Source organism: Hipposideros armiger, unplaced genomic scaffold, assembly GCF_001890085.2.
Source record: "Hipposideros armiger isolate ML-2016 unplaced genomic scaffold, ASM189008v1 scaffold_114, whole genome shotgun sequence".
NCBI classification, from domain to species: domain Eukaryota; kingdom Metazoa; phylum Chordata; class Mammalia; order Chiroptera; family Hipposideridae; genus Hipposideros; species Hipposideros armiger.
Genome location: NW_017731464.1, coordinates 1,522,001 through 1,542,836, shown reverse-complemented (window position 1 = coordinate 1,542,836; position 20,836 = coordinate 1,522,001). Strand labels below are relative to the sequence as shown.

The 20,836-nt window shown below is 48.0% G+C and overlaps 1 protein-coding gene across 21 annotated transcripts in view; it reads left to right on the top strand.

Annotated features, from left to right (window-relative positions):
• The window catches only part of DYSF (dysferlin), a 208,338-nt gene that overhangs the window by 72,694 nt on the left and 114,808 nt on the right, over positions 1–20,836 (top strand). For 13 of the 21 annotated variants that reach the window (XM_019647671.1, XM_019647664.1, XM_019647662.1 and 10 more), the window contains 8 exons: positions 4,423–4,491; positions 4,615–4,658; positions 8,578–8,660; positions 15,974–16,015; positions 17,578–17,693; positions 18,219–18,332; positions 19,588–19,765; positions 20,343–20,467. In XM_019647671.1, coding sequence (XP_019503216.1) covers positions 4,423–4,491; positions 4,615–4,658; positions 8,578–8,660; positions 15,974–16,015; positions 17,578–17,693; positions 18,219–18,332; positions 19,588–19,765; positions 20,343–20,467 — 771 coding nt within the window. The remainder of the gene's footprint in view (positions 1–4,422; positions 4,492–4,614; positions 4,659–8,577; positions 8,661–15,973; positions 16,016–17,577; positions 17,694–18,218; positions 18,333–19,587; positions 19,766–20,342; positions 20,468–20,836) is intronic. The other 8 variants (XM_019647673.1, XM_019647669.1, XM_019647667.1 and 5 more) reach the window with 1 other exon arrangement.

Below are 20,836 nucleotides of genomic sequence, written 5' to 3'. Positions count from 1 at the left end.
ACACACACACACACACACACTTCATGAGATCTGAGAGAAGGAAAGTGGAGATACTTGGAGGGCAGAGCGGGAGACTTTAAAAAACTATTTTTTTTTTTGTTTCTAAATGCAAGAATTAAACCTAGTAATTGTACCCAAAATTTGAAAATAATCAGAGAAACTGAAAGAAAAAGAAAAACAAAAGGCAAAAATACCCTGTGTTTCTGCCCCCCACACCATCCTGGAGGTAACTACTGTTAACATTTGTGTAATTTTCTGCTAGTATGTTTTCCTCTCTGTAGTTCTCACTGCCTGTGTCTGCCTCACATGCACCTCCCCCCACCAAACCCCCACACTGGAAAAATATTGGATTCAGGTTAGTTGATTTTCATGATTTGCAGATACTGTATTTGCACATTTGCCCACTCATTAACATTTATTTGTAACCTCAAAATCGTACTCTCACAGTGCTTTCGTGATCATTTCCAATCACAGGTGCGGAGCGGCACAGAATTGGGGTTGGCTGACTGGCGTGTTGCCAGCTGAATTGGAACACCTTGATGTTTTTCCATCTTGTGTCAGCTCTCATCCTGTCAATAAGTGTCCCTGTCTTGGTCTGCTTTGTGTCGTGTTTTTCACCGTTTTTTTTTTTTTTTTGCTTTTTATTGGTGATTTCACTGTTTAAAACGGCCCCAGAGTGGAGAGCTGAAATGCTGTCTAGAATTCCTAAGGGCAAGCAGGCTGTGATATCCCTGATGGAGAAAATTCATGTTAGATGAACTTCCTTCAGGCATGAGGCACCGTGCTGGTGGCCATGAATTCAGCATTAACGAATCAACAATATATATTCCATAAAGTGTCTTTAAACAGAAATACACACCACACAAGTTTATGTAGTGAGGAGTTGACGAAAATGCTGTGGCAGAGGCAGGTAGGAACCTAAGCCTGTATCTTCCCTAGGAGCAATGGCTCAGTATTCACTCATTCAGTTTCTTGGTGATTGACAGAACATGTAACTACCACCAATAATGAGAGTCAACTGTGCCTATGCAGTTTGGTAACTGCTTTTATTATCTAATATTTCCTTAGGTTACTAAATAGCCTTTGAAATCAATGTCTTGATGAGTGCACACTGTTCCATTAGATGAATGTAAGGTGAAATTTAACCTATTTCTGGATAATTCTTTTTTTTTTTTTTTTAAAGATTTTTATTGGGGAATTGGGGGGATGGGAACAGTGCTGGGGAGTTGGGGGAAGGGGAACAGACAAGTTGCTGTCCTTTTGTTCTTCAGTCTAGTTGTGGAGGATGTTGCTTCACTGGCCCAAGTTGGCACCATCATTGCACTCTTCCCAGGTGAGGCAGATCAGTCACCAGCTTCTGGACGGCCACTCACGGCGGCTGCTGGCCGCTCACGCTGGCTGCTGGCTACATACGGTAGCCCATGGCAACCCACTGCCACAGGGGCTGCAGCCTACGCCATCACCTGCGACTCACAGCAGCCCAGCTCCAGGTTGAGCTGTTGTTCAGCATCTTAGCTGTGGAGGGCAGTGTCACCGGCCCTCATATGTGGGATCCGAACTGGGGCCCTCTGGCGTCCCAAGCCAGTTTTTTAACCATCGCGCCACTCGGCCGGCCCTGGATAATTCTTTTTGTTCTTGCAGTTTTTCTCTCTCATGAACAGCTCTGTGACAAATCAGTGTGCAGGAATCTTTGTTCACACTCTGCTTTTCCATAGGGAAGTGTCTAGAACTGGGTCAGAGGGCATGCTTATGTTTAAGTATTTGATAAGGGGGCCAAATGGCCCTCTCGGAAGGTTGTACTCATTACACTCCATCAGGAAGTGAAGGAGGGTTGAAAAGAAAGACTTAGAGAAGGAGAAGGAGGAGAAGAAGCTCAGGCTGCCTTGGCTGAGTGCGTGGGGAGTGGAACAGGGTGCAGGAAGGCGCCAGGGGACTTCTAGGACTAGAGGCAGTGCTGGCCTGGGGTGTGGCCACGGGACCAGCTATATTTCAGGGCCCCAGACCCACATCCCAGTGGCTCGCTCAGAGGGAGTCCCCGAGGCCAGGCAGATCAGTGCTTCGCTTGCTGTGGACGAGGCTGCAACTCCCTGCCTCGCTCCTGGGAGCATGGGGGCAACCTGTGCCTTCTCGTTCAGGGAGCTGAGACACGACTTGGCAGCGCCTCTCAGCTGTGTCTGGTTAGAGTCCTTTTTTTTCCTTTTAAAATTTTGTTCATCTAATTTTTGAATTAGGTCATGTATTTATTATATCTCTATCTTATCTGTCTATCTACCATCTATGTATCTCCATCATCTATCTAGTGCTGTCTATCACCTATCTAACTCTATCTGTCTTCTATTATGAAAATTCTCCCTTTTGCTCTGTACTCGTCTGACAGTTCATCATTTCATTTCCTCCCTTGCGAATGAAACCACCGCAGTTAGTTTCCTGTGCCTTATTCTGGTTTCATTATGCGTATAGAAGCAAACCTGACTCTAAAGTCTTAGTTTTTACCCTTTTAACAAATTGTGGCACATCGCACTCACTGTTCTGCACTTTGGTTTTTAAAATTTCCTCCAGTTTTATTGATATATAATTGACCTACAGAACTATATAAACTTAAGTCATACAGCATAACGACTTCTTGACTTACATATATTATGAAATGGTTACCATAGCAAGCTCAGTTAACATCCATCATCTCATGTAGATAGATACCCACCCCCCAAAAAAGAAAAAAAAATATTTTTTTCCTTGTGATGAGAAATCTTAGGATCTTATCTCTTCACAACTTTCAAATATGCCACACGACAGTGTTAACTACTGTCAACATGTTGTATAATACATGACATCCCTAGCACGTTGCTCTTCAGTTGATAAGATAACATGGAGATTGTGGTCCTCATTCTCCTTGGAGCTGCATAGTACTCCATCACGTGGATGGACGATAATTTATTTAACCCGTGCACTATTGGTAGACCTGGGTTGTTCCAAATCCTTGCCAGTTCAAGCCATGCTGCAGTGAATAACCTCACACGTATGCCGTTCTGCACATGTGCAAGTATTTCTGTAGGATAAATGTCTAGAGGCAGAGCTGGTAGGTCAAAGGGTATTTGCATTTGTAATTTTGACAGATAGTGGCCAATTACCCCCTGGAGGGGTCAGGTTTCCCCAAAGCCTTGCCAATCAAGGGCTGCCAGGCTTTAGAGATTTTTATGAACCTAATAGACGAGAAGTAGTATCTCATTTGTTTTATTTGTGTTTCTTTCATTATGAGGGAGGATGAGCCTCTTTTTACGTGCTTTACAACTCTTTGTATACCCATTCCTGAAAACCGTGTCCCACTCTGCCCACTGTTCTGTCAGATGGATCACACGAGGGCCACATCCTGGCACCCATTCCTGCTCCAGCCTTTTCCTGAGCTTTTCTCACAGGGAGAAGGGGAGAGTGGGGGCAGGAGCCTGCATGAGGCGGAGCAGGGGTAGAGACAAAGTCTTGGCCCCTGGGGAGGCTGCACCATCATCTCATGGAGAAACCAAAGTCCCGGATCTAAGTCAGATGCTCATTAAATGAGATAATGCATGGAAAATGCTTCGCACAAGGCAGGTCCCATAGGAGATGCTCTGAAAAAGGCTGCTCATTATTATGTGTAGGACACGTGAACCTACCAGGATCTATATATATATATCTGAAACTGAGCCTTTACCTGCTGTCCCCATGTGAGTTCAGGATGCCCTGGGCTGGCTAAGGGGCCTGTCACTGCCCCAGGGACTCCAGGGGCAGAGCAGAGACCACGAGCTGCTGGTTTGGAACTGGTTTCCATCTCTGCTAGGTTTCTTGTTTGTGGAAAGCCCAGTCTTAAGAGCAGGGCTGATCTGAGGCCGACTGTGGCTTATGGGGCTTGTATCTTCACTTAATTTTCCTCTCATTCTGTGCATGGCTCCAGCCCTGGCCCCGGCCCTTCAGCTCCGTTCTCCCCTTCTTTTCCCCCATCTCTAAACTCCTAGGGCTCACGGTCTTCCAAAGGGGCAGGTGATCTGGGCTGATGGGCAAAAGGGAGTGCTGGAGGGCCTATGAGAAAGCCAGTATGGACTCAGAGCCCCCACATTTAGGGTCAAGGCCTTAATGGGAGGTGGGAAAGGGGGATTTCCAGCCAGAGGTATGAGCTAAGGGTGAAGGGCTGTGGCATTCAGGCAGCCTGTATTCCCCAGCTCTGGGTCTGATGCCTCCCAGCTCTGAGTCTGACCTAGCATTGAGCCTTTTGTCTCTGCAAAGATTCCTGTGTCTTAGCCCACGGCACAGGACTCTGAGGCCCTCAGGGCCTTCCGTCCAGCCTGAAGCGTGGCCAGCATGACAGAGAATGGCCACTGGCTGATGTGGTGGTCCCCAAAGGAGCCCAGAGTCCCCATGTTGCTCCATCCATTTGTCCTCTGTGTTTTCTAGCTCTGCAGCAAGATCCTGGAAAAGACGGCCAACCCTCAGTGGAACCAGAGCATCACGCTGCCTGCCATGGTGAGCCTAGCCCTCTGGTGTCCACCCCAGGAGGCTCCCAGCCTCCCCAGCGTCCCGCCCACACCCTAGACTTCTGGTTTTTCAAAAGGCTCCCACACCAACATGTCTCTCTTCCCTCTATAGTTTCCTTCCATGTGTGAAAAAATGAGGATTCGTGTCGTAGACTGGTGAGTTCTGAGCCTCAGGGTCTTTAGAGGTGGCTGTCCTCAGGGGCCACTGGGTTCTTCAGTTTCCTTCAGTTCAGTCTGGGTGCAGTAGGAGAGCAGGTTTCGGGTGAAGTAGTCTCCCCCCTGGGGGAGGCAGGGGAGAGAGGATGTGGGCTGTTCTAGGGAAGCTTACTCACAGCCCTGCTTGGAGGCAGATAGGAGGACAGCCAGGTGGGGCTGGGAGGGCTCCAGGAGTCTGAGATCCCTGAGGCCAGGAGGGGCCAGGAAGGCTTCCTGGAGGAGGTTTCTTTTTTAAAAAATAAATCCAGGATGAGGGCATTCCAGTGAGGAAAGGATCATAAGCAAAGGCAAGAAAGCTGGAAAGAGCAGAGCTTCTCGGGGGATAGGCTGTGATGGCCTCTGGGTTGGTAGGATGGCATGGAAGGGTCTCCAGGTTGGGGAAGTGGGCAGAGTTGCCTGAGCCGGGAACACCACTGTGAGCTTGCCATAGGCGAGGGCTGTAGCCGTACAGACATCTTAGAAAAGTAATTGTATCTACCCCTTGTTGAGTACCTACCGTGCACCAGGCGCTGTGCCTAGCAAGCACTTTACCCTCACAATCTCACTTCACCCTCAGCTTGACTCCTTCTTTACAGATGAGGAGGTAAATTTGCCAAGATTGGGTGACCTGTCTGAGGTGACAGCTGGGAAGCAGCTGAGGCCAGGCTTGAACCCAAAGCCTGCGTTCTTCATCACCAGGCTGCGCTGCCTCCTGCTGTGTGGAAGCGCTCCCTCTCACACTTGAGGGGCCCTTAGGGGTCCACACGCTGGTCTCCAGGACCTTCCACATACCAGGCTTTCCAAAAAGAGACTTGTCCTCTAGCTGCCCCCAAAAAGCCTTGGCCCTGCGGTTCCCACTGTGTTGTCTTTTGGTCTCCTGCCCATGGCACCCCCAGCCAGGAGGATAATGAGAGACTAGGGAAAACCCCCAGGCCACAGAGCCATTAAAATGCACGCCAGTTCCCCAGGCCTAAAGAAAACAGCTTGTGAGAATTAGAGGAGAAGAGGGAGCAGCCTGGAGGGCCGGGAGGGAGAGGCCTCTCGGGCCCTGACCGCTGGTATGTTCCGTGGGGAAGCGGTCTGGGGGAGAGCCGTGCTTTACGTCCCCGGAATGATCTCTTCATCTCAGCTCGTGGTGTGTGTGCGCACATATGTGCGTTGTGTTGCCTGGGGGCGATTGGCTGTGTGTGTCTGTGCGTGTGGAGGCATGTGTGCGTGTGTGCACATGGGTGCAGCTGTGCCATGTGTTGTGGATGGGCCTCACCCGAGTCTGGGTGAGCTGTGTCAAAGGCATCAGCATACTGTACAATCCAAACACATTACAGAATCTGGTGGTTGCATCTCTGGTTTGGGTTGAAGTGGCGTTTTTATTGTGAGTCTATTTTCAGACTTGCTGTATTTTCCAAAAGCAACCCCAAGCCCCAAAACCCAACTCCTGGCCAGAAATCATTCTGCTGCTACAAGCTCCTATCCAGAACAGTGCTTTCTTCCCAGAAAACTCAGATAAACTTGTGTTATTACCTGAATCCTGGAAATGCGATCTAGTCCATATGGCCTTTTCTCTGTAACTTAATCTTCCATTTAATTCTTTCAGAATTTCTTTTTCATTAAGAAACCAAACACCAACCCCCGCCCTCCCCCTCCCCCCAACACCTCCATAAAAACAACACCTCTTCCTGTTCTCTTTCCCTCCTCACCAAGTTCAGGTAAGCCCAGGGGTCAGAAATCCCATTCTTCCCCAAGGGCTGGTCTTTTTGGGGGGTTGGTCATGGAGGCAGTTTAAGCGTGCCCTCAACTGTCACTTATCTGGTATTGATAATCTCATTGTAAAATGTTTAAAGGAATTTTTATTTCCCAGCTCTGATTAACATCATTCACCAGGAAAAGTGATAAACATCTGTGCTGACAAGTCCCTCTTCCTAAGGTAGCCCCTGCCCTGATGGAAATATTTAAAACTGAAGCTTAATCACCTCCCTGGGAAATACAAAGAGGAAGGAAGGGAGCAGCCGAGATCAGGTATCTCCTGGGTTTAGATTTAAAAGAGAAATAATAAAAATCACCCTGGCCAGGTGTCTTTTACAATGGGGCTTGGGCGTAGCATTGCCTGAAGCCTCCAGTGGCGAAAGCACAGGAAGCAGGGAGAGGAGGCCTGCGGGGTTCCAAAAAAAATAAAAATAAAAAAAATAAAAATAAAGAGGAAAAATGCACCCGGGAAACTTCCAGAAGGAGATGGATCTTGTCCCGCCCAGCGTTTCTCAACCTCAGCAGGATGACATATTGGAGTAGGAAATTCTTTGATGTGGGAGACTGTCTTATGCACTGTAGGATGTTTAGCAGCATCCATGGTCTCCCCCTGCACTCCCACCCCCAATACCAAAAACGGCTCCAGACATTGCCAAGTGTCCCTGGGGGATCAAAATCACTGGATTGAGAGCCCCTGATGTAGTCTGATGAGGAAGCTGCAGGTGGCTGCAATCAAAGCTCTGGTTTCCACGTTGGGCATTTCCTGCTCAAATCCCAGCTTTGCCATCTTGGCCAATTATTTAACCTTCTAAACCTCAGCTTCCTCATCTGAAATTGGGGCTAATTATAATAGCTACCTCATAGGGCTGATGTGAGGGACATGAGCGAAGTCATGTAATGGTTTTAGTACAGTGCTTGGCTTTTAGTAGGTGCTCAATAAATGCCAGCTATTACTCTATATTATTATCAAAGGGAGCAGATGTCAACTGGCCAAAATAACTCTCCAGGAAATCCTCCAAAAGAATGGTTTATTTAGGAAAAGAAAAAAAAACAAACACACAAAAACCACCACAGCAGTGCGGGACCGCACACCTTTAACCGAAGCACCAGTTGCCCATGTGAAGAAGAATAGCCCCAGTTCCAAGGTGGCTATTCTATTTATTAGCATCCCTCCCCCGGAAGTTACCACAAAGTTTAACAAAGTCAGGACTAGAGAGTTAACAAGGGGCCCAGCTCCACCCATAGTCCTCCCAGCTCTATGGTTAAGCATCTTAAGATGCCAGTTCACTTTTATCACAGGTGTGGGGCCCAGAGGGAGGGTCTGCACAAGTCATTGCTGGCTAATGGGCTCACCAATCACTTACTCTCCTTGAGCTGCTACCCACAGTCCCCTATGCTGGTTGAGAGGGGGAGAAGCCAGCCTTCTAGCAAGCAGGACAGGTTCTCATACCATGCACGGGGCAGTGTGTGCCATGGCACACTGGAGCAGCAGAAGTCAGAACACCAGGGTTTCAGTTCTGGCTCTGCCCCTACCTCCCAGGCTGACCTTGGGCAAGGACCTGCTTGGCTCTAAGCCTCAGTTTCCTCATCTGTGCAATGGAGATGATAATAAAAGCATCTGTTTCTTAAGGCTGTTGAGTAAAGGAGGTTAAAAGTGTTTTCTCACATAGCCAGATACAAAAAGGAATAATGCATTAGCATTGAGTAATTTAAGACCATGACCTTGGAGACAGTTTCTTCCTGGTCACTTGGTTTTCTCTTTGGTCTGGATATTTCTTGAGCTCCTGGAGCCTGGCTCTCCTTGGGTCTGGGGGCCTGGCTCCCTGAGCAGCCTCCCATTCCCCACCCTGTCTCCTGCCTCTGGCCTCCTCCCCCTCAACCTGCAGACATCCCCACAGCATCCAGGCTGGCAGCCCAGTGTTGGCTGGCTGATGGGGTGCTGATGATCGACAAGACGGGCTAGTTCCCTCCTGAGCAGCACTTTCTTTCTAGTTTTTCCTTTCCTAGGATTGCCAGGCCTCAGTATCATACCCAGTGTGAAGACCAGGTCCCCTAACTACGTTCCTTTCCTTCTGGGTGGGCTGTGGTCTGCGACCCCCCTTCCCCTGTTCAGGCCCTCTGCGTTTCCCTGCTCTAGGGACCGCCTTACCCACAATGACATCGTGGCCACCACCTACCTGAGTATGTCGAAAATCTCTGCCCCTGGAGGAGAAATAGAAGGTAAGTCCCCCCTCTGTTCTGCCTTCTAGTCCCCCATGCTCTCCCTTGTTCCACCCCTGCCTGTCTTACATCTCTAGGTTTGAAAGTTTGCGGGAAAGGGAAGAATATAAGGTCTTTGCTGCCCATTTCCCAGGGAGAAAGGCTGTGGCCAATGAGAGACATTTAGGAATCTCTGTCCCTTGGATGGTGCATGCACCAGGGAATGGTATAGAGAGGACAGTTCACTCCTGTAGGTAACTGGGGGTTGCAGCCATGCCACCCACTGGGCTCTATGTTGGCCGACTGTGTCTGGCAGTGGCTATTCTGAAACAACTTTTATTGGCCTGTTAAAAAGTAGTCCGTGATTGTTTAAAGAGACAATCTGAAAGAAGAATATAAAATTTACCCATGAGATTACCCATAAGCCTACTCTCCCAGATAGGATCTAACTATTGAGATTCTGGGACCTTTTTGTATGTATGTATGTATGTATGTATGTATGTATGTATGTATGTACACGTACATGCATGTATATATACACGCATATACACAATAAACATTGTTTTGAAACAACTTTCAATTGTTTCAAAAATTGCTTTTTTCTCATGTGGCAATACAACATACATGTTTATTCATTTATTAAACATTTTCTACAATATAATTTTAAATGAATACGCATGTTCCATGTGTGAATGTACCATTATCCACAATAACTGGATAATGTTGAATTATTTGGATATTTAAAAAATTTTCCATGTTATAAATGACTAACTTTATATTGAATATTTTTGTAGTTGAATCTTTATGCAATTCACGATTTTCCTTTTAAATAAATACCTAGAAGTAGAATTGCTGTGTCAAAGGATTTGAACATTTTAAAGCTTTTGGTGTATATCAAAATTGCCCTTCCAAAAGACTGGATAATTTACACTCTAATCACTCACATAAGCCTATTTTGCTATACCTTCACCAACACAGGGTAAAATAATGATATTAAAAAAGAACTTTGTTAATTTGATAGGTGACTTTCATTGTTGCCTTTTCATTTCCTTGATATTTGATGAAATTGACCAATGCAAATTTAAAAATATTTTAATAATTATAGATTATATACTTTATTATAAATTGTCTGTTCATGTTCTTGCCCATATTTCTTATAGTATGTTTGTCTTTTTCTCATTTTTTGTTAAGAGTTCTTTATGTGTGTGGATGTTAAGTTTCCCTTGTCATATATGCAGTAAATAATTGTTGTCAGTTTCATTTTACCATTTAATAGTTTTTGACATATAGAAATTTAAAATTTTTATGTAGCCAAATCTGTTAATCTTTTCATTAGTGAATAAGGCAAAGATCTAATGTTACTTTTTAAAAAGTTGTTCTTTGGTGATACCAACACTATATGTTGAATAATTTTTTCCCTGTATTTTGAATTGCCACCTTCATCCCCTATTAAATTACAAAATGTGTTCTTGGGCTTGTTTCTTGATTTTCTATTGTCTTTAATAGGTATGTCTTCTTATTATTTCTTAGGTTTTGGTATCTGGGTTATGTTGGCTCTGTAAAATTAATTGGAAAGATTTAAGGTCTTTTTTAACATCTGGAACAGTTTATATAACATAAGAATAGTCTTTTGAGGGTTTGAAAGAATTCACCCATAAAACCATATGGGTTGGGTGCCCTTTTTGAGTGGATGTAGTGCTAACTCTTTAAAAACTTTTAATTTCTCCTTTGATCATTGTTATTTTCAGTTTGTTACTTTCACTGTAATAAGTTTTGATAATTTATATTTTTTAGAAAATCATTTATTCCATTGAGGTCTTCTAATTTATTTACATAGTGTTGTGCAGATCAGTAATTTAAACAATTCTCTCTACCTGCAATATCTCCCCTTTTCTTATTTCTAATGGTATGTATTTAAGTTTTATTTCTTTTTTTCATGATTAGCCTTGTTAGAAGTTTTTTTCTCCCTACTTTATTGGATGTTTCAAACAATCTACTTTTGGATTTATTTATCAGTTCTAATATTTTTTCTAATTTTTAATGTTCTCATCTTTTTACTTTTTCTTTAATTCTCTTTAGACTTATTTTGTTGTTTCCTATTTTAGCTTTCTACTTAACTTTTTGTGTTTATTTTCAGTATTTCTTATTTACATAATGAAAGTATGGTTTCTGTCTCATATGTCATGCTTTTGGCCTTCAGCGATCCCCAAGGTTATATTTAACTTTATTTTGTACTTTTATTTTTTACACCTAAATATTTCGTCTACAAATTTGTTTTGGTATATTTTCAGAGAGCAGTCTGATTTGATTTCTTTGTAGGTAGTCTATTTTTTTCTAACTAGATGCTGCTTGTAGGAATGTATCTTTCTTCTTGTAGTTTAAAAAATTACTTTGATCTATCTAGGTGCAGAATTCTTCATTGAATTTTGTCAGAGACATGGTGAATTTTAAAATCTGAGTTGAGGAATAATTTCTTTTTTTCTGATATTACCACATGGACAGCTGAAGGCAGGGTGGGGTGGGGGTAAGAGCTAGAGCTCTGGAACTAGTCCGCTTGGGTTTCAGTTCTGCTTCTTTGTAGCTGGATTGCTCCAGTCTTCTCTTACCAGTCACAGCCTTAGAAGGTTGTTATAAGGATCCAGTGACATTATAAATGTATAGTTCTTAGAGTGTCTGGTACATAACAAGCCCTAGAATAATGTTTGTTGTTTAGTATAATTTTCATTGGCTTCCTGCATCACTAATCTGATTTTTTTCCTGTATTAATTTTGCTTTTTACTGTTTCCCATGTGGTTTAAAATTGGCTGTTGCATTTTTAGTTTCTTGTCATGCCTTCTTTTTCTTCTACCATCCCTTTTAGTATTTCCCTTTCCATCTTTGTCTGTTTTCTCCCCGAAGTTTTGTTTTGTACCACATCTAGGTCTTCTTGTACTTTATTTAGGATTCAAAATCATTTCTTCAGAATTTCAGATGAATGCTCACCTGAGTCTTACAGATGCCTCGTTGGCACTGTTATTCCTTCTTCCTCCTTTACTCACTCTCTAATAAGATCTGTTCACGGTTGGTGTCTTTCTACAGACAGGGTATGTGAGTCTCTGTCCATCCATCTTGTCAGATTTTTACCTGGAAGACAGATTAATGTGCCCTGTTTCTGGAAGACGCCACCTAGTGTTCTTGAAGTTGACCCATCCCGTCTCCTAAGTTCTCTGAAACATTAAAAACAAACAAAAAAACCAAAACAAAAAAACAAACACCCCCCCAACTTTTAATTATATTCAAACAACATAAAAATAAAGAACTGTACAATGAATTCCCAGGTGCCCTTGCTCAGCCGCAGCATCTTGCTGCTCTCTACCATTCTGATTTCATTATTGATACTTGTAATTAGTGAAATACACAAAAACTGCCTCCAGAAGGCACTGCTATCTGGGCTCTTCCCGTCCTAGCCCCTCCTCCTCCTAACTGTGCGACCTGCTGTCCCAGGATGTGGACCCCCTGTTCAGATAATTTCTCTCTCTCTTTCTTTTTTTTTTAAATTTTATTGGGGAACAGTGTGTTTTTCCAGGACTCATCAGCTCCAAGTCAAGTAGTTGTTTCAATCTAGTTGTGGAGGGTGCAGCTCAGTGACCCACGTGGGGATCGGACCGGCAGCCTTGGTGTTATGAGCACTGCGCTCTAACCAACTGAACTAACCAGCTGCCCCTGTTCTGATGATTTCAGAGAATGGCTGTTTTAGATGTTCAGGTAGAAATATTTGAAGTGGGGAGGTGAGGGGAGGCGCAGTGCATCTTGATGGTGGGTGGGAGAGAGGGTGTTCTGCCCCTCACAGATCGAAAGTCCTGGTATGGAAGGAACCTCTTCTCCGGTTTTCTGCCAGGTGCTATCCCTGTCTCTGAATCCAGGGAGAGACCCTGGTAGAGGTGCACATTGACCTTCTGACTGTTTTCTGATAGCGCTGTTTCATGAGGCTACAGCTGTGCCTGCCATCAGCCGCCTGAGGGAGAGTTTCGATCCCTGTCCCGTCATCAGTCTTCCTGCTGGTGGTGATGATGGCCTTGAGCTTTTTCAGGGTTATTATGAATATTTTAATGGCAATGTTAGAAGGATGTTTGTTTGGCCACTAGGTGGCGCTCAGGCCATGGGCAACCCAGTGTGGTTCAGGGAGGCATTCAAAGGCCAGGCTACTGTCCCCCACAGATTGTGATGGAAATAAATGAGGATAGTCCTGCAACCAGCTAACCAGCTTAAAATGTCCTGTTAAATAGCTTGATCTCTGTAAGTAAAAGAGTTAAACTTACTGCTCAAACGAGCCGCTCTTCATGATTGCTCTGATGTCCCTTCTGTCAGAGATGTGCGTCTTTCCTGGGCCCTGACCGTCAGCACTTGCCTTCTCCCTGCCAAGCTCCTCCCACTTGTCCTGAGGCCACCTCAAAACCTGTCACTGCACTTTGACTTTTAGCTCCTTGTATTTTTCTTCACAGTGGGGGATTCCAGCATGACAATGCACAACACTTAATTTCCTCACTGCTCTCAAAACCCAAACTACACCGAACTATAAAACTAGGTTTTTCCCCCCCTCTATATTCCCTGACTCCTGGTTCACCAGATTATTTGGTCCAACCCAGAGTTTTTGTTTTCATGTTTTTGTTTTTATTTCCAGTGAGCACAGGACCTAACACTAGTCTCTTAAGCGCTGCTGCCCACAAGTTTGCCTGGGCACACTTACGTATTCCTTGGACTCTGTGTTCCAAAGCATTTAGTATGAATTTTGTTCTCTAAAAAGGAGTGCTTACCTTAGAAGCTGCAGTTCTTTTGGAAGGTAACGGGCACACGAGACCTGTGAAACCTACACCGATTCTTTTATAATTTTATACCTATGAAAATCGTGTTATATAAATAGCGCTTGTATCCATTTTTTTTCCACAGTGAAGAAATCCTAAATTAGTGTCTTTTTTCTTTCTGTCTTTTGAACATAGATGTTGGTGGTTTCCCAGCAGTTCTTGGTTTTTCTTCCTGCCTGGTGCGGGCTGGTGTCAGACAGCCAAACGGTGGGCATGGGAAGTGTGCCTAGAGGCAGAGGGGGCTGGCGGGGCTGGCTGTAGGTAATGGCCACAGCCACTCCAGGAGGAGTCACTGGTGTCCCCAGGGACTGTCTGCGGAGCTGTGATGAGGGGCTCATTGGGCTGGGAGGGCCTGCTGTTGCGCCCCCCCCCCGGGGCTTCCCCCAGGTTAGAGAGCTGCTCAGGCCACAGAACTGGGAGTATTTATCTGTGTTTTGGGGCTTCCACAACGCTGGTTCCTTGGGTTTAGGGAAAACACACCAAAACACTTGTGTTTTGGCAGAAGGGTGGTGAGGACTAAATAGAGGCATTGTCTTGGGTGCCTTCCCTGGTCACTCTGCCCTTGACTTTATGAGCCGTTTGCAGACACAGGGGAGAGAACCTGGGATGATCCTCAACACCTGGAGACCTGGGACCTTGCTCCCAAATTAGGAATCATTGGCCTAAGTTGTCAGCAGGGCCACCTCTTAACTAGGTGCCCAGCACTGTGCTTGGTTAGGTCTGCTGAACAAACAAACGAACGAATGAATGAATGAATCGATGCAGGAGGAATGAATGAAAGATGCCACTGGGAAACAGGCTCCTCTGCGGCCACCCCCTTGGTCCTCCAGCCACCAGAGGCATGTGTTGGTCAGATGGCTGGCAGGGTTAGGTGACAGCTGTGTTTGCAGCCAGGATTCAGAGTTGTTCTGTGGGTGGGAAGGCAAGTTGACCTCTGCAATGAGCACACGGGGGTCAGAACTATGACCTCGGCCTCATTAGCCTGAGATAACTGGCCGGGCCTGTTTGTAATCATTTGGAAGGAACTTAAAAATGGAATCCGTTTGCTTCCGGTGGGACCTGGCCACTGCTCTCCTCTGGGCTGCAGCTGGGCTGGTGCCGGTCCTCTCGCTGTTGCTGAAAGCTCCGCTATAACCAGAGGCCCGGCGACTCCACTGATGAGAACCCATGTCTGTGGATATGAAAATGGCCATGACTTGTGGTTTCTGCCACCCTGACTTCTGCCAGCCGATGTTTCCCAGCTGAGGCCTGGCTGTGCAGAGCAGAGGGACTGGGTCCCAGGACATCAAGTCCCCTGCAGCAGGGCCTTGCCCTCCCTGCCTTCTGCACTTGATGGATGAGCCCTGTCCTTGTAGCCTGACTTTCACGTTCCTCTCTTCTCTCTTCTTCATTCTCTTTCTCTTTTTTGTGTCTTTGCTCATTCTTTCTTCAAATGTTTTGCTCAACTCTTGGCTTTTCACTACAATCATGGAGCTGTGGGAAAATGGTCATAGGTGTTATTTTTTTGAAAGAGACCAACAGGTAACAGTGACCAAAGAAGGTACATAATCAGGGATTTCACCCACCGCGTCCCCAGGCTGGATTATGACTCCAGACTTGGTTACACTTAGCTGGTTGGAGGAGGAGACCCGGAAGGTCAGAGTGTGGGAAAGGTCAGAAATCAGAGAGGACCATGGAAGGAGACTGAGGGGTGCCCACTCTTTTTGGGGCACCTTGTACCTGCCTAGAAGTGAAGGATGGATTTCAAGAGCCGGGAAGTGTGCCAGAACACCTCCGTCGTTGCTTCTCTTATTTCTAACAGCGTTTAGGGACGCACCCAAGTGTGCAGAACCCTCAGCTAATGGACAGCGTCTGGCACTGTGCTTCACTTGAGGAGGCAGGTGTCAGAAGCTGGATCCCAATTCCTGCTGCTGTGAAAATGCAACACAGCGCCCTCTGTGACAATACTAGAAACAGCCACTAGGTGGAGATGTTGTGCCGTGTAATGCCACCTCTCAGGGAGCTGGGACCCAAGTGTCAACCTGCCTGTTGGGTGGAGCACTGGGTGTGCCTGGCTGCCTAGCTCTGGCCCTTTCGTGCTTCCCCCACCCTTTCTTTGTGTCTGTACTTTGTTTCCCTCACTTTTCTGGCTATAATATGGAAAAGCACATTTTCTTCTCTGTGTTATTTCTTGACTGTATCGAGTCAATTTTGGGTCCAGTTTTCAATTGGCAAACAGAGCCCGCAGACGTGCAGGCAGATACCAATGGGGAGGGACCTGAGGGCTCACCAGGGCACCGGGGGCTGTGTTTGGCTGGGGGTTCGGTGATGACTTAGTTGGTGATAAATTCACAGCTGGGCTGGGAGTAAAGCCTCAGGTCACATCTGTTTCCCACAAGGGGGCGCTGTCTTTCCATCTGTCTGCCAGCTCTCCATCTACATACCTTTTCACGTAACAGGTCCTCCTCCCAGCCATAACCATCCTAACCCCTTTTCTATTTCTTTACGCTTCAGAGGAGCCTGCAGGTGTGGTCAAGCCTCCTCCAGTCACTGATCGTATGTGCTTTTACCTTGGGGACGATGAGGGGGTGGGCCTTGGGGTTTTGCTGGAGGGGAGAGGGGTGCTGTTTGCCTGGAATGTTTGATTTGCCTGAGGTGGGTCTGAGATTCCCCACGATGGTACCCTAGCTTACCTTGGGTTGTTACCTCTGAACTGCAGTTGAATATGTAAATTGCTGGGAATTTAAAGGCAATTCCCTCTTTCCCCCCACACCTCTTGGGGAATCTGCTGGGCTCCCAGCTGATTCTCAAATGAGTCTACTCCAGGCAAGACAGGGGTGGGCTTGGTGTGGGTGTCCTCCATGGGGCAGGGGACATTTTGGCGACCAGAAGGAGGCCAGGGTGAGTTGAAAACTCTTGAAGTTGAAATTTGCAAGGTAAATCATAATCGAGATGATTGCTACAAATAATTAGTAATGCTCATGTGAGTTCCATCAGCTTGGGCCTCCCACCTCTGTCCCAGATGCCAGAGCCACATCTGTGCTGAGGACTGGAGGGAGAGTGAAGATGGAGGCAGGGCAGTCCCTGGCTCTGGGGAGGCATGTTCTCCTGCCTTCTTATTGCTCAAGCCCCATCTCCCTGCCCCCTGCCCTCCTCCCCAGGGTGTTGCCGCTCGGTGGGACTCAGGGTTCTCAGCTCATGTCCTCAGGTCTGTCTCAAGCACTTCATTGCTGAGGTCATTTATTTTGTGTCCACCTTGCCCCACTCTGCTTGTATGGATTGGATCATACGAGATGGTTCCTCTTCTCCCTGGGCTCACTTCCCACCTTTGGCATTCTGGCTTTTCAGGGTTCTCCGTGAAATCCCATCCTGGGAAACTTGGCTGTCAGCTGGAAAATCATGACATTAGCAAAAGAGCCCCCCCCCTTTCCCCAAGAGGGAAATGCTGTGGAGAAGCGAGTTCCCTCACCGTTAGTGTAATTCCCCTTCTAACTGTCCTCCAGTTTGCTCCACTGAAAGATTATTCTTTGCACCGTGTGACGAGGGGGAGGGGATCCCAGCCTGAGTCAAGGCTATTAGGTGGACTGTCTCAAGGGTGGTGGGCCATGTACCCAGGGGCTGCCTTGTGGGGGGACATCTACCTGGGCCGCCTCCCTGGTGCCCTGGGAAATGGCTTCTCTGGTCACCAGGCTCTGGTGACTACCTACATGCATGTGTGGGATGGAGACGGGATGCAGGATGGGACTCTCTGAGAGGTGGGGCAGGGGAGGGCTGGTTTAGTGCATGGGCTTTGAGGTCATATCATTTTGGGTCATGCCATGTTGGAGCCATTTGTTCCTTTGCCTCCCTGAGCCTCAGTTTCCTCATCTGTAAAATGAGGCAATCATAAATGAAATCATAAATATAATAAAAATCGCCACGTCTCAGCATTGTGGTGAGGATTAATGGGGATGTATGGGAGACCCTGGGAGCTATCACCAGTGTCACTACTCTTGACACACGTGCGGGGCATGTGCCGGGAACTGGGGGGCCGGGATGGACTCCGGCCTGAAGGAGGCCAGATTGAGCACTAGAAAGCCCCCCGGGCCAGCCCCTCTGACCCTGCCTGTGCTTCTCAGTGGACGACCATCTGGGTTTCCTGCCTACTTTTGGGCCCTGCTATGTCAACCTCTACGGCAGTCCCAGGGAGTTCACTGGCTTCCCGGACCCCTACGCAGAGCTCAACACGGGCAAGGTGAGCCAGCTGGACCCCCCAACCCCATCTTTCCTAGATCCCCAGGCCTGAGTGAGGGCCCCCCCCCAGACTGGCCTGGGCAATATTGGGGGCCCACCTGGACTCTAAGGGCCTCACGGGGCTTGAGCAGGCCCAGGGTCAGGTAGCCACCTCCTCAGAAAGCCCTTCTTCTGTCTGGTCTCCTCTTGGCCCCTTCCTCCCTCCCCCTCCCCTCCCCTTTGCCTCCCCTTCATGGCCAGACTAATCCCCCATTTTCCTGGCCCCTGAGGGACCCAGCCCCTCACCCCGTCGGTCTCAGGTTTTCTCTCTCCTCTGGCTGGGTTGGAGTCTGGTACTGACCATGTGGGTGGCTTGGCTTGTCGCTTGAATTTTCTGGGCACCATTTCCTCATCTGCAGGGTGATGAGGGTGGCTCAGGGACCTCCTTGGTGCCTGGGAGATGAGCGACCTCAGGGACAGATCAGATCCCTTTCTTTCTTCTCCCCTCCATCCCCCCTGCTCCTGGTGATCCAACCTTCCCTCTCAGGGGGAAGGCGTGGCCTACCGAGGCCGGGTTCTGCTCTCCCTGGAGACCAAGCTGGTGGAGCGCAGTGAGCAGAAGGTGGAGGATCTCCCTGCAGATGACATTCTCCGGGTAGAGGTGAGAGGCACGGCTCTTGGAGGGGTGAGGAGGGTGGTGAAGGGGGGTTGGCCTCCAGGTGTCATGGTGGATGAGGGCTCAGCTCTACCTACACTCATCTACCCATACACATGTGCCTTCACCCTGCTGCGCCTCAGCGCCTCAGCTGGGAAGTGGGAGTGACCCCACGCCTATTCCCTGAGGAATGTTCAGAGGCTCAAAAAGGTAAATGAAAGTATTTAAAAAGTCTAGAGCTTGATACAAGTTGAGAGCTTATTTTATAGCAGTAATGTAAGGGTAGCTAACACTGATTAAACACTCTCCATGTGTCAGACACTGTGCTAGTGACTTTCTGCTGTCAGTGAGTCCTCCCAGCAGCGTGAGGTGGCTGCTGTTAGTAACTCTCCATTTTACAGATGAGGAAACTGAGGTTCCAATGTATCAGAACAAGTCAGGGAGCTGGGTCTTGTATCTAAGAGGCAGCTGTATGGAGTCCACATGGTGGTTTAAGCTTTCAGGCGCTGTAGTCAGTGCTGCTTTTAGTCCTGGCTTGACCATTTACCAGCTGTTTAGTTCCCTAGCTATGAAGTAAGGCTAATAATTATACTTACCCCATAAGATTGCAGTGAGGGTTAAATTAATTCATACCCATATGCAGTAAGCATTCAATCAGTGTTAGCGATGACTATTTACATTATTCAGAGACCTAGTTGTGTAACCCCTCTTTTCTCTATCTTCCACGAAGGGGATCGTAAAGTCATCCTGGTTCTTGTGATTGGGTGCCTCCCACATCCTCAGCCCTGTGCCTGATATCCAGAGGGGAAAATGGGGTTCATTTGTCCCAGGCACATGACAGCCTGTGGATCTGCAGAGCTGGCTGGTGTGGGGAGACCCTGTGTGGTGTGGGGCGGATGCTCTGGGCTGGGGCATGGTCGTTTAAAGCCTTCTGTCCTTTCTGAACAGCAGATACAGAAGGCCAGGCTTCTTGGGGTGGCGGTGTCATGGCTGCTGGTTTGGATTAAGGAGCAGCATGGCCTCGGAGGCACAGACCTTAGTAGAGGAACGTGGCCAAGCACACAGGGCTGGAATGAGTTTGCTCAGTCAGTAACCAAATCTGGGCGCTGTCGCTGAGCGGGACCACTTGCCACCCATCCATCCAGCCAGGATTTACTGGCCACGAGTAACGGCCAGGGCCTGCCAGACATGTGACCCCTCCCCACCCCGGTGTCTCTCTTCCTCCTCCTTGTGACTCTCTGGCTGCCCTCTCTGTTCCCAGAAGTACCTCCGGAGGCGCAAATATTCCCTCTTCGCCGCCTTCTACTCGGCTTCCATGCTGCAGGACGTTGACGATGCCATCCAGTTCGAGGTCAGCATTGGGAACTACGGCAACAAGTTCGATACGACCTGCCTGCCGCTGGCCTCCACCACCCAGTACAGCCGGGCGGTCTTTGATGGTGAGGCCAGAGGCCATGTGCCTGGATAGGACCCAGACCACAGAGAGGGGCCGGACCCCAAGTCCTGCCTCCCACAGAAAGCTGCCAGAGGTCCGCTCAAGGGTCTGGCCTGGGCAAACCTATTCTGGGGGAACCTCCTGCTCTGCTCCCCCTGTGCCTCCTCCCCCTGCTCACCTCCAGGTGGGTCCCTGCTGCCAGGACCCACAGATTGGTCTCCCAACGCCAGCTGTGGTCGGCATTGACCCTGACCTACAGTGATCATTTCTCACACTATAGCTGTTGGGCTTGGCGTAGAGATTTTGGAGAACTGGGGTTTTCGAGGGTCCTCCTAACAACCCCTTTGTTTTAATGTGTTAAGGAGCCCTCATGAGAGCAGCCACTGACTTTTCAGCATATGAAGGGAGCTCAGGCACCTTGTCTGGACACTGGGGAATGCTGGTCACACGTGTGTGTCTGAGGGCGTTCTCAGTGGGAAGGGGGGCAGGTGCCTGACTCTGTCCCACCCTTGGTCCCCTTCCCACCCACCCCTCCACCCCTCCACCCCTGGCTCAGTACCAGGCCATTTGTGTCCTTCCAGGGTGCCACTACTACTACTTACCCTGGGGCAACGTGAAGCCTGTGGTGGTGCTGTCATCCTACTGGGAGGACATCAGCCACAGAATTGAGACTCAGAACCAACTGCTGAGGATCGCTGACCGGCTGGTGAGTGGAAGCGGCCCCACACACGCACATACCTTGCATGTGCACTCCCCACAGTGGGTGTCTTCAGACCAGCTCCCTGTGGGTGCACACGTAACTATGCCAGCAGACCTTTGTATCATCTGGGGTCCCTTGTGCCAGGTTTGCAGTCCTGTCCTGCGTAGGAAAGAGGGGAGAGGCAGTGAGGACTATCCTGGGGGAGCCCTTAGTCTGACGTAGGGGACAGCACAGAGAAAGAGCTGAGCGAACCCGAGCAAGGGGCAGTAGGACAGAGCCTTGCACTCGTTCGTTCATTTGTTCGTTTGTTCACTCATTCGTTTATCAAATGCCTTTGACTCTTACCACATGCAAGGGCTGGTGCTTGAAATTTCT